We start from the raw sequence: 13,834 nt of genomic DNA, 5'->3' as shown, positions 1-13,834 counted from the left end.
GTGACACTGTACTTGGTAAAGTAGACAGGCAGGGACATCTTAGTAGCCAGATTACTTGGACACTTTTTAGACTCTGGATGACCTCTCTCAGATCTTTGTCACTGTTACACATCTCCATTTCTTTGAAACTTCCATCTTCATTGGCTTGCTGACATCTCTTAATTGTCTTACTTCTTGAATGTTGGTATCTGTCAAAGTTCCATCAGTTACATTCTAGTCCTCCCCTCCGCCCCCCAATATATACCTTCTTCTGAATTGTCTGTCACCACTTACATTGTTCAAATCACTGCTGCCTGTTTGCTGATTTTCCCAGTCCTCTTCTTATGTCAGGTCTCTTTCTCAAACATGTCACCTGTACGTCTAGTTACCTCTTATATCATGTATCTTTACTTAAATATCTTATAGCTACTTCAAGTAAGAAGGTTTAAAACTGAACTTGTCATATGCCTGCCTCTTTTTCTTCGTTCTCTTTTTCCCCTGTCTGTCCAAGTGAGTGGTACTACAATTCACTAGAAACTTATGAATCAACTGTGTTCTCCTGTCTCTCACATCTAGTCAGTTACCAAAACAAAAGCCTAGTGGTTAAGAGTGTGAGTCATTTTTGGTTTCCAGGATTTGGGTGTAGGGCTTTTTAAAGAGCAGTGTAAGTCCATTTTTAAAGCACTTATGAAAAATACAATATATGGAAGTATATAAATATGGGACAGCTCCAGTTAAAGGAGGGAGGTGCAGAGCTCCACCTGCTTAGCTAGTTTCTTCCCCATCCACTCAGTAAATGTTTTTTAGAATTATTATCCTAAATTATTTCACTACATGCTAGTTTTGTGGCCTTAGATAAATCAGTCTACCAATATATAATTCAGGGGTAATATGCTTTTGTACCTACTTTAGTAGAATTTTTTTAGGATCAAAAGAGACAGCGAATGTTTTTAAACAGGATTTAACATTTTTTAAAAAGTATAAATGTGGTGGTGCCTGGGTGGTTCAGTCAGTTAAGCTTCTGAATCTTGATCTCACCTCAGGTCTTGATCTGAGAGTTCTGAGTTTGGGGCCCATGTTGGTCACTGTGCTGGATGTGGAGCCTACTTTAAAAAAAAAAAAAAACAAAAACCTGTAGGGGCGCCTGGGTGGCTCAGTCAGTTAAGCGTCCGACTTTGGCTCAGGTCGTGATCTCACGGTCCGTGAGTTCAAGCCCCGCGTCGGGCTCTGTGCTGACAGCTCAGAGCCTGGAGCCTGTTTCAGATTCTGTGTCTCCCTCTCTCTCTGACCCTCCCCTGCTCATGCTCTGTCTCTCTCTGTCTCAAAAATAAATAAATGTTTAAAAAAAAATTAAAAAAAAAAACAAAACCTGTAAGTGTGACATACAACTATAATGAGGTGCTGCTTTATGCATATTTGGAGTCATCTACAAATTCTAATTGATTACATTTCCCACATAACTTTTTATTTTTTTTTTCAACGTTTTATTTTATTTTTTGGGACAGAGAGAGACAGAGCATGAATGGGGGAGGGGCAGAGAGAGAGGGAGACACAGAATCGGAAACAGGCTCCAGGCTCTGAGCCATCAGCCCAGAGCCTGACGCGGGGCTCGAACTCACAGACCGTGAGATCGTGACCTGGCTGAAGTCGGCGCTTAACCGACTGCGCCACCCAGGCGCCCCGCCACATAACTTTTTAAAATGCAAATTTTGGGTTAAGCCACACAGACCTTAGAAAAATGTTGCACAAGTTTTAAAAATTTAACATTTAATTCACTTTTTATAAAAGTTACATAAACAGAATCAAAGGATAAAAACTGTTGGTTTTTTGTTTGTTTCTAAAGTTTATTTATTTATTTTGAGAGAGAGAGGAAGCAAGAGAGAGAATCCCAAGCAGGCTCCACACTGTGAGCACGGAGCCAGATGTGAGGCTTGAACTCAAGAACCGTGAGATCATGACCCGAGCCGAAATCAAGAGCTGGACCCTTAACCGACTGAGCCACCCAGGCACCCCAAAACTGTTTTGTTTTGTTTTTTAATCAGTAAAGGCTAAACCAAATATTTGAAAAGTAAAGATGGTGAAGGGATGACATTCATAACTGCTGTTAGGAACATAAATTGGTACAACTATGGAGAGCAATTTGAAAGTAGCTATCAAAATGTCCTAAAAATGTATATAATTTTTGTCTTTGTCTAGGCTACTGTAATAAAATACTGTAAACTAGGAGGCTTATAAACAATAGAGATTTATTTCTTACAGTTCTAGAGTCTGGAAAGTCCAAGATCAAGGCACTTGGCAGATTTAGTGTCTGGTGATGCTTGCTTCCTGGTTCATAGTCTTTTGCTTCCTGGTTCATAGTCTTTTTTTTATAAGGGCATTAATCTCATTCATGAGGGCTCTGCTCTCATGACCTAAGCACCTCCAAAAGTCCCGTCCCCAAATATTAGGTTTAAGTGTAAGAATTGGGGTAGGTGGATATAGGAGGATAACACACATAGCATTCAATTTGTAGCATCATTTGACTCAAATGTAAAGATGTGAGAAAGGCTTTATATGAGTGTTTGTTTACAACATTGCTTATGATGATGAAAAATTAGAAATAGCCTTGAAAGTCCAGCAATAGGTAATTGCTTGAATAAAATTTGGTCCATCTACATCATGGAGTATTGTGTTTGAGTATTAAATAACTAGGATGTCATGGATGAACATTTACTGACAAGGTTAAGATTTTCATGACGTGAACAAAATTAACAGATAATTTATTTAATTAAAAGCCATACATACGTATCCATGGTGATGTGAATGTATGGGCAGAGAACATGGTATGAGAAGACTATACTGAATGAAGGGTTAGCAGTGGTAATCTGAAAATGTTGGGACTTTTTTTTTTTTAATAAGGAAAAGGAATAGTCGTTTTGCATTTTTCTCCTTTTACTATTCTTACCTGAAAAGTACCACCATTTATGTATCTTTACAAAAAAAATAAGCTCATTAAGATCATAATTGTTATAATTTGTGCCATGTATTACATGTGCATATTACATGTTTTATGAACTTCAAGGTTGTAAGCTGTGTGCAGTATGTTTGGGCAGTTTCAGGAATTAGGGCTTGACCCTGAGGTAAGAGCTAGGTAGGAACATTAAGTATTTACAAGTTCTATATATTATTTGTTTACCCTTGACATTTTTTAAGAAGAAAATAAAGCTAAGAAATAGGTATGTCTTTTAACTTCTTTGTTTCCCTTATTATTTGGGATATTCTAACCAAAGGGAAATTTACTTTTGTTGAAGGTTTGTAACACAGGCTTTGACAACACAATATTTGATGGAATATTTTGAGAGATCCACTGCCTTCCTATTTTGTATTCTTTCGGAAGGCCCAAGTAGAACTACGTGGTGGAAATTAAAACGAAGTAGATTTCAGCTCCATGTAAAGAAGACACTTCTTACGAATCAAGTTATCCATTAGTAGAACAGGCCAGAAGGTACAGGCTATGATATGAGCAGCACACAGACACAGACTCACAGTAATAGTAAGAATTTACCTTTCCTCAGCCCCTGTGTTCATGAATGTGATGTGCTTGACCCTATCTTCCACTAGTTATTAATGCTTTAATTTTTGGTATGCTAATAATTACCTGGAATATATAAAGTGTTTGATATAACTCCCTATTATCTTTCTCTACTGTTTGCTTTATTTTTAGCATGCCATTGAATTAAAACTGGATTCCACCAATTCTACAATACTACTAGAGTGTTTTTATTTCCTAAAGCATTAGGTGGGCAGTGGCTTTGAAAGGGTAGTCATAGCATCATTGTTTGTGGTAGTAAAAGCATATGTCTCTATAATGGAATACAATATTTTTTTAAAAGGCAGATTTATATCTGCTGATAAAGAATGATGGTTAAGATTAAGTGGGTGTATGGGATATTGTGTGTAAGACTTTTGTATATAGTGTATTGCATTCTGTTTTAAAAAACAAATATCGATTACCTCTAGAAGAATATGCAGGAATGTGTGTGTATAGGTAGATTGTCTCTGAATATGCAAAACACTAATAAAGTGGTTACCTCAGGGAGGTCATTGGTGGAAAGGATATTTTATTGTGTACTTGCAAAACACTAATAAAGTGGTTACCTTAGGGAGGTCAGTGGTGGAAAGGATATTTTATTGTGTACTTATATGTTTAAATTTTGTTTAACCTTGCATACATATTAACTTTCAAATTATTTAAATGAAAATGTTTTACAGGAAATCTCTAACAAACAACTATTTGTTACAGTGGTAGTTAGGGCTCAAAAAAGTTGAGAGACATTGGAATAGGTTGCTTTAGGAGGGAGGTAGTTGATTTTCTCTTTGAAAAATTATAAGGAGAGCGTAAAGAGGCATCTGCTAATTCAGCTTTTCTAACCTTTGAGTTCTTTCTAATTCTAAATGAATGTCTCATACTGTGATATTGTACTAAGTTTATAGCCTGTGCCACCTTTTTTGTCCACTCTAATGGTTTAAAGTTATCTCTAATATTAAATGCATATTAATTATAATTTATCAGAACAATTCTGTGTACAACTAAATTTCATTTGCTAGTCCTTGAGCATCTGCTAAACATAACAAGTAGTAAAGGAAGGCTAAATGTAAACATGAAAAAAATTGATGATTACTGTCACAAATTGATAGCTGTTATATAAGCCATATCTTGATCCATAGAATGCCCACATCTTGTAAGGTAAGCAGTACATTAGAAACTTACAACTAAAAGCTCAGGAATAATGTTACAGTATTTTGGACGTACTATGGCAGGGCTAAATGTTTTAGAGGCTTTTGGGGAAGGTTCCTTTTTTGTGAAAGACTTGGATTTGGAAGGGAATACTCTTAAAAGAATGTCATAAGATTTATGAGATTTTAAATGAAATATTTCTTTAACATGGAAATCAGATTTGGTAGAAGTAAAAATTTGAATTTGTTTTCTTTCAGAAATCGAGCTATAGCAGATTATCTTCGTTCAAATGGCTATGAAGAGGCATATTCAGTTTTTAAAAAGGAAGCTGAATTAGATATGGTATGTTTGACCTTACAATTATTCATATAGTATTTAATAGGTGGATTTTTACTCAAGTATTAGAGGTTAACAGTCACCTCAGCTGTTCATAAATCTTTTGTTATTGTGGTTTACTTTGGTACTAGGTTTTCACCCCCCCTTTTTGGTATAATCAGATATTTATTAACATTTGGGCTTAGATGAATGGTCTGTATGGTTTGAACTATTGTAGGTGAGCCATTTTTCAAAAGGTTCTCATTTTTTTCTCTAGAATGAAGAATTAGATAAGAAATATGCTGGTCTTTTGGAAAAAAAGTGGACATCCGTCATTAGATTACAAAAGAAGGTATCTGTATCTTCTTTCTTTAAAGTCACTTGTATTCGGAGTGTTAACTATATAAACTTTCTGAAAATATTAACATCAGTTATTCTGCATTAATTAATAATTATATTTAATCTTGAAAGGTAAATGAAAATACATTTTTATTCATTAAAAACTTTGACCTAGGCAGGTCATTGCTGATACATGCTAAATCATGCATCCCAGGTATTGGCTCCATGTAATCTACACAACCCTGACTTCAGGGAATTGATACCAAAAAGAACTCATTTGTGCACTTAGAAGGGAAGAAAGCATGTAGCCAACATGATGTTGGGGAAAGAACACTAAAGTGTGCTCTTAGACAAGTCATTTTCATCTCTGAGCTTTTATTTATTTATTTATTTTTAATTTTTTTTTTTTTTCAACGTTTATTTGTGGGACAGAGAGAGACAGAGCATGAACGGGGGAGGGGCAGAGAGAGAGGGAGACACAGAATCGGAAACAGGCTCCAGGCTCTGAGCCATCAGCCCAGAGCCAGAGCCTGACGCGGGGCTCGAACCCACGGACCGCAAGATCGTGACCTGGCTGAAGTCGGACGCTTAACCAACTGCGCCACCCAGGCGCCCCAGAGCTTTTATTTTTTTATTTATTTGTGTGTTTTTTTTAATGTTTATTGTTGAGAAAGAAGAGGGAGTGAGCAGGGGAGGGGTAAAGAGAGGAGACAGGATCTGAAGCTTTCAGCACAGAGCCCAATGTGGGGATTGAACTCATGAACTGTGAGAACATGACCTGAGCTGGAGTTGGACACCCTGCTGAGCTTTTATTTTTATCTGTAAAGTGAAGGCAGCAAATAATATTCTTGTCCTAAAATTTATACCCTTAGTGGGCGAAGTTAGAATAAATAAATACCATTTTTATAACATGAGTTAATCCAGAAAATGCTCTTAGAAAAGTAGCCAACACATAGATGCATGTTAGCTTTTATAAAGGTGCACTGTCCTTCCTTTAATTGGTAGATATAAATTGAAAAATATTTTTTTTCAGTTAAATATTTGACACAATTGGAGTGAATTTTTCTCAAGTTTCAGTTGTATCACACTACTAAAATTTTGGTAGCATATCATATAGATCATTTTCAGTTAAAATTGATGAATGCTTTGTAAATTACCAGAATTTTTTCAAGAATCCTGCAAACTGATTTTTTAAAAATATCAAATATCTTCTTTTTATCAGAATCTATCTGTATATAACTATGTGTTCCTTCTTAAGGTTATGGAACTAGAATCAAAACTAAATGAAGCAAAAGAAGAATTTACGTCGGGTGGACCGCTTGGTCAGAAACGAGACCCAAAAGAATGGATTCCCCGTCCACCAGAAAAATACGCATTGAGTGGTCATAGGAGTCCAGTCACTCGAGTAATTTTCCATCCTGTGTTCAGTGTTATGGTCTCTGCTTCAGAGGATGCTACAATTAAGGTAACTTTTTCAAAATTAAAGATGTACAATAGGATAATTATTAAAAGCAGATTAACATTAATTGGGTAAAAGAAATAAAACGATCCTGAAGATGAAGACCTGTATAGGACAGGAAAGAGAGGAAGGACTCTTCAAAACTGTGATTGGTTCTAAGCCTTAGACAGAATTAGAATAAAATTTCATTATAGCTCCTGAGAGGCAAGCTGCCAACTAAGTTCACTGATGAATTTGAGAAAATTGGGTGTCACTAGTTTAGTGTTGCATAAGTCACCTAGTATGTGAGTAATAATTTTTGTTTTTGGAGAATGAAGATATACATGTGCCTTGCTTTTAAGCAGAGATGATAGATGAAAATACAAGGTTACAAAATTAGTTCTTCAGAGGGTGAATATATTGTGCAAAAGAATTTACTTATTTAAATTGGACTCTCCTTGTTGTGTTTTATCTATCTATCTATCTATTTATTTATTTAATTTGAGAGAGAGAGCACGAGTGGAGGAGGGGCAGAGAGAGGAGGACAGAGGATCCAAAGCGGGCTCCACACTCAAAACAGTGAGCCCCGATGCAAGGCTTGAACTCACAAACCATGAGATCATGACCTAAGCCAAAGTTGGACACTTGACTGACTGAAACACCCAGGCGCCCCTCTTCTTGATGTATTTTAAATACTGGCTTTGTTCTCTTCAGGGGTGTGGGAATATGGGAGGTTTTCACTTTGTAAGTTATATATTTCTCTCATTTTTCTATTTTTTTTACAGGAAGTGTACACATTTCAGTGTTCTTTTTTTTTTTTTTTAATCCAGTGTTGGTACTAATTTTTTTTAATGTTTTTTATTTATTTTTGAGAGAGAGGGAGGGTCAGAGAGTAAGGGAGACAGAGAAGCCCAAGTAGACTACACAGTGTCAGCACAGAGCCCAATGCAGGGCTCAAACTCATGAGCGGTGAGATCATTACCTGAGCTAAAATCAAGACTTGGCCACTTAACGACTGAGTCACACAAGTGCTCCTAATGTTTTATCTTTTTGTCCAGAAAAACGTTTTTATAATTCCCTTTGATTCAGACATAGTGCAGTGACAGTTGTATAAACTATCTGCAGAAAGCTAAGTAAAATATAGTTGAAAGGTTTGGGTAAATTAATTTATTCATTCATTCATTTAATTTTATTTGTTTATTTTGGAGAGAGAGAGCACTGAAGCGGGGTAGAGGGAGAGAGAAGTCCAAGCAGGTCCTGTGCTGTCAGTGCAGAGTCTGACACGGGGCTCATTCCCACAGATGGTGAGATCACGACCTGAGCCAAAATCAAGAGTCAGACGCTCAACTGACTGAGTCACTCAGGGGCCTGTAGATTTCTCTGTTTTAAGGCTTATTTCAGATTAAGTTCTAGATTTTAAGAAGTTTCATTTATAGAGGTATAACTAAGAAAACATGAATATCAGGTTTTGTGTTTTTTTTTTTTTAACGAGTATCAGTTTGTTAAGACTAGACATATGTCACTTAGCAGCAGCCCAGCATAAAATACAGGAATGACTTAAACGTGACTATATTTAATTTGTTCTTCAAATTAAACATTGTTTTATGTTTTCCTTATGTGGTTGCTTTAGTTTCTAAATCCATGGCTTCCTTCCATCCTGTGGGTTGGTGATCCATGCTGTGGATGGCAGAGTAACTGGAAAAGAGTCTTAAAATCACATGTATATGGTGTAGGCTGAAAATACTTAATACAGTAACCTATTGCTATTTTTCCAATATAAGTAGACATGAATTTAAATTACTGATTTCATGATAGTCTTGTGTACTATAAAACTATACTGCTGTCATGAGGCGTAAGGGTGAATTTTGTAGCAGTGGTATAAAAGTATAAACAAAATTGTTAACGTGCCATCTTAAAATACATCTATTGAGGGGCGCCTGGGTGGCTCAGTCGGTTGAGTGTCCGACTTCAGCTCAGGTCCATGATCTCTCGGTCTGTGAGTTCGAGCCCTGTGTCGGGCTCTGTGTTGACAGCTCAGAGCCTAGAGCCTGCTTCGGATTCTGTGTCTCCCTCTCTCTCTGCCCCTCCCCCACTCATGCTCTCTCTCTTTAAAAAATAAGTAAACATTAAAAATATATATATATATTGAATGAACCTGTTACAAATTGGGGTGCCTGGCTGGCTCAGGCTCTGTATAATGTGTGACTCTTGATCTCAGCGTCCTGAGTTCAAGCCCCATGTCAAGTATGGAGCCTACTTAAAAAAATAAAATTTACAAATGGAAGTTTTAAGGTGCTTTTTTTTTTAATGTTTAGTTTTGAGAGAGAGAGAGAGAGAGGGATCATTCAAGTGCATGGGGGAAGGGCAGAGGGAGAGGGAGAGAGAATCTTAAACAGGTTCCACACGCAGTGTAGAGCCCAACTAGGGGTTTGATCTCCGTACCATGAGATCATGACCTGAGCCGAAATCGAGAGTCAGACGCTCAACCAACTGAGCCACCCAGACACCCCGACAAAAATCTTTTATTAGGGGTGCCTGGGTGGCTCAGTTGGTTGGGTGTCTGACTTTGGCTCAGGTCATGATCTTGTGGTCCATGAGTTCAAGCCCCACGTCGGGCTCTGTGCTGACAGCTCAGAGCCTGGAGCCTGCTTCTGCTTCTGTGTCTCTCTCTCTCTCTCTCTCTCTCTCTCTCTCTCTCTCTCTCTCTTTGTCCCTAACCCACTTGCATTCTATCTCTGTCTCTCTCAAAAATAAATTAACATTAAAAAAAAAAATCTTATATTAAGTCCCTTGTACATTTGGTAAACACAACGGTTTGGTGTGGGCTTTTTTTGGGGGTTTTTTTCTTGTTGTTGTTTATTTTTGTTTTTGTTTCAGAGTAATTCATTTACATCACCAACCTTTAAACTTTAGGGAAAATGGAGGATAGATACTTGGAATAATTCATAATAGTATTTTCAATTTCATCATTTAAATTTCTGAAAGGTCATTTATTTATTTATTTTAATTTCATTTTTAAGTAATCTTCACACCCAACATGGGGTCCAATCCCGAGATTGAGAGTTGCACATTCAGCTGACTGGACCTACCTAGGCACCCCTAAAAAGTTGATACTTTTTTTTTAAGTTTATATTTTTTGACCCAAAATTCTTTTTCACCAGATTTTCGCTTACAGAATGTTTTCTGTGATAATGAAAATTTTTAGCCAGCAACAGGAATTCCTTTAAAAAAGGTGTTTGCCCTTGGGGCGCCTGGGTGGCGCAGTCGGTTAAGCGTCCGACTTCAGCCAGGTCACGATCTCGCGGTCCGTGAGTTCGAGCCCCGCGTCAGGCTCTGGGCTGATGGCTCAGAGCCTGGAGCCTGTTTCCGATTCTGTGTCTCCCTCTCTCTCTGCCCCTCCCCCATTCATGCTCTGTCTCTCTCTGTCCCAAAAATAAATAAATGTTGAAAAAAAAAAAATTAAAAAAAAAAAAAGGTGTTTGCCCCAAAAGTGGGGGTGCAGCGTCTGGCTGGCTCATTAGGCGAAGCCTGCGACTCTGGATCTTGGGGTTGTGCGTTTGAGCCCCACAATGGTGTAGAGATTACTTAAAAATAAAATCTTAAGGGGCGCCTGGGTGGCTCAGTCAGTTAAGCGTTTGACTTCGGCTCAGGTCATGATCTCACAGTTTGTGAGTTCGAGCACCTCATCGGGCTCTGTGCTAACAGCTCAGAGCCTGGAGCCTGCTTCAGATTCTGTGTCTCCCTCTCTCTCTGCCCCTCCCCTGCTCATGCTCTGTTTCTCTCTGTCTCAAAAATAAATAAACATTAAAAAAAAAAATTTTTTTTTAAATCTTAAAAAAAAAAGATGTTTGTCAAGTTTTTAATTGTATGGAAAAATCCTCATGGTGGGAAGCAAAGGGAAAATGGGATAATGAAGTACAACACCGTCATTATGCTTAAAAATAATGTAGAAAGAATGGAAAAACCATGCCTTGGGTAGGATAATGGATATTTTTTATTGCCTTTATGTAAGTACATTATAAATGGTTTATCATGAGCATTTATTTTATGATCATACAAAAGGTAAATATCAAGTAAAGGAAAAATAAAATTAATTCTTACTAATTCTTGATATTTACAAACTATAACTAAAATGCCTTGTTTGCTCACCATTTATGAAGAGACCCAGTTCATTTTATGGATATATTTATTTTAGAGAAAATGCTCTAGTGTTATTTGACAAATGCATGGAAGGAAAGTTAACTGATCCCACCTTATTTATTTTTAGCATGTCAGGTATTCACTGAATTCTTAGTGTCAAAATTAAACTAAATGGGACAAAAATCTTACAAAAAAAATTATTGACCAGTATAGTATCATTCATGAACACATATGCAAAATCCTTAACAAATTACAAGTTAAATCCAGCAATTTATTTTTTTTTAATTGTTTTTTTTAACGGTTATTTATTTTTGAGACAGAGAGAGACAGAGCATGAACGGGGGAGGGGCAGAGAGAGAGGGAGACACAGAATCGGAAGCAGGCTCCAGGCTCTGAGCCATCAGCCCAGAGCCCGATGCGGGGCTCGAACCCACGGACCTCGAGATCGTGACCTGAGTTGAAGTCGGACGCTTAACCGACTGAGCCACCCAGGCGCCCCATAAATCCAGCAATTTATAAAAAGGTTAATTAATATGACCCAAGTAGGGTTTATCCCAGAGTGCAGGATTGGTGGAAAACTGAATGTTCCCTCCCCCTATTGGGAACCAAGGCCAGGGTGTTCAGTGTCAAACACACGTATATTCATGTTTGTACAAGAGTGCCTTGCCAGTGCAGTAAGGAAGAAAAATAAAAAGCATACAGATTGGGAAGGAAGAAATGAAACTGTTTATTTGTAGACAACATGATCTTCTATGTAGAAAACCCAAAGAATCTACAAAAAAGCTACTTAGAACTATGGCTGAATTTAACAGAATCACTGGATGCAGGGTTAATATTCAAGTGGTAATTGTATATCTATAAAGTAGCAATGAATAATTTGAAAATTAAAAATTGAAAATGTCACACAGTCGCATCAAAAAAGCCCCAAAATACCTAAGGATGAATGTAACAAAATATGTGCAAAATTAGAAATCATTTCTGTGTAGAAGTACTTGAATATATGGTCAAAAACTCTGTTTATATTAAGAAGAGTATGTACATTTTTCTGTAAAAGAAATGGGTTTTAGAAGATGGTTTTTCTTAGGTGAGGTTTTTGTATTCTTTTTTACTTTATTATATTACGTGTGTGTCATAAGTTCCTTATGATTGCAAATCTTGTATCTGCTTGGCCATTCCCCTAATGTTGGATAGATTGTTTCCAAGTCTTCAAAATGCATTTTCTAAGTTTCTTTAAATTGGTTGGTATATATCCTACTACTGATAAATTTGAACCTATAATAGGTTTAATGATAAATAAATTATAGGAAGAATGGAATCAATCATTTGATTTTAGAGCATGTAATTGGTGTTGGGTAAAGATTGACTACATTTGGCCACCAGAATGAAAGTTTAGTATGTTCTTGAGGTCTGTTTCTAATACTTACTCTTGATAGCTCATTATTTCCATTATCTTAGAAAAAACTAACTTTAAAAGATGTGGCAGTGGCTTCCCATTTTTGCATCAAAATGACATAATGCATTTGTTAATTTACTTATTCATTGGCAGTAACATCTTGTGAAGTCTTTCCTTTGCCTCTTAGATGTCTGAGTTCTGCTGTGTATTAGAATTGAGCAATCTTGGGGCACCTAGGTGGCTCAGTCAGTTAAGCGTCCAGCGTCAGCTCAGGTCATGATCTCGCTGTTGGAGTTTGAGCCCCATGTTGGGCTCTGTCCTGACCCCTCCCTCACTTGCACTGTCCCTCTCAAAAATAAACATACATTTAAAAAAAAAAAAGAATTGAACACTTTTTATTGTCCCCGAATATTCTACATATAGATGCCTCTCATAACCACCCCCCAGAACTTAAGTCCTTAAATTTATTTGTTTACATGTCTGTTGTCTCCTGTCAGACTGGGAATGAACTTTGTCTTTTGGCTTTATATACCTACCTGCTAGTATTATTAGGTATATGATAGATGATGTACTAGAAGTGTGTTTTAGTAATTACAACTTCAGTTTCTCTATAGAGAAAAGACCAATTTACACTTGAAGATTGCTATTTCTAAGATAGTTACCCTTTGTCACTTGCTCATACTGGCCTGCTGAGTGCTAATGTGAAACAAGAAAGAAGGGATGGGTTGATGTTAACTAACTTTCTGATTATTTGACAGGTGTGGGATTATGAGACTGGAGATTTTGAGCGAACCCTTAAGGGGCATACAGACTCTGTACAGGATATTTCGTTTGACCACAGTGGCAAGCTTCTGGCTTCCTGTTCTGCAGATATGACCATTAAACTATGGGATTTTCAGGGCTTTGAATGCATCAGAACCATGCACGGTAAGGGGTAGAGGATAATATTTTGATAGTGATTTGTAATGTGACATTCCAGAGAAAAGAATATTGTTTTCTGATAGTGTGCGGGTTCACTACATTTGATTCTTAATTGTATCGGTGGAAGAGCATATGATGTGTAGCCCGTGGATAAACCACAGTAGTTGAGAGTTGTTTCAGTTATAAGGTTTTAAGTATCTCTTAGTGGTTTATATAAAATAGTTAATTCGCTTTCAGGAATATTTTTGGATAAGAAAAACTGCTGGGACATCTGTCTTCAAGAAAAAAAGAAAAATGAAGTTATTGGGGAATTTTTTGTTTTGCTTTTCATTTTCTCACCTGGGAAACAAGTTCATAGAAAGTAGATACAGTAAAAGCTGGAACCTAGCATTTCTTGCTCACTTTATAATGTTGTACATACACTGTAGAATGTGAGCTTGCTTTCCTGGTTCTTGTCATAGAGACTATTCTCTGAGGCACTTGGGCTTTGTGGGAAGAACATGGGCTTTAGAATCAGATATCTGGGTTCAGATCCCTACTTGTTTACTTGTGGCATTAGGAAATTTCAGCTTCTTTCATATGCAAGGTAGAG

General features: G+C 37.1%; 1 protein-coding gene across 3 annotated transcripts in view; it reads left to right on the top strand.

The window, feature by feature from the left end:
* PAFAH1B1 (platelet activating factor acetylhydrolase 1b regulatory subunit 1) overlaps window positions 1-13,834 on the top strand; it is a 79,351-nt gene that overhangs the window by 49,709 nt on the left and 15,808 nt on the right. For 2 of the 3 annotated variants that reach the window (XM_025919240.2, XM_086686326.1), the window contains 4 exons: window positions 4,954-5,038; window positions 5,289-5,363; window positions 6,609-6,815; window positions 13,080-13,248. In XM_025919240.2, the coding sequence (XP_025775025.1) occupies window positions 4,954-5,038; window positions 5,289-5,363; window positions 6,609-6,815; window positions 13,080-13,248 (536 nt within the window). Of the gene's footprint in view, window positions 1-3,355; window positions 3,512-4,953; window positions 5,039-5,288; window positions 5,364-6,608; window positions 6,816-13,079; window positions 13,249-13,834 lie in introns of those variants that run through there. The other variant, XM_086686327.1, reaches the window with a different exon arrangement.

Source organism: Puma concolor, chromosome E1, assembly GCF_028749965.1.
Source record: "Puma concolor isolate L17-30 chromosome E1, mPumCon1.1.hap2, whole genome shotgun sequence".
NCBI lineage: Eukaryota > Metazoa > Chordata > Mammalia > Carnivora > Felidae > Puma > Puma concolor.
This window is presented reverse-complemented; position numbering and strand designations above follow the sequence as displayed.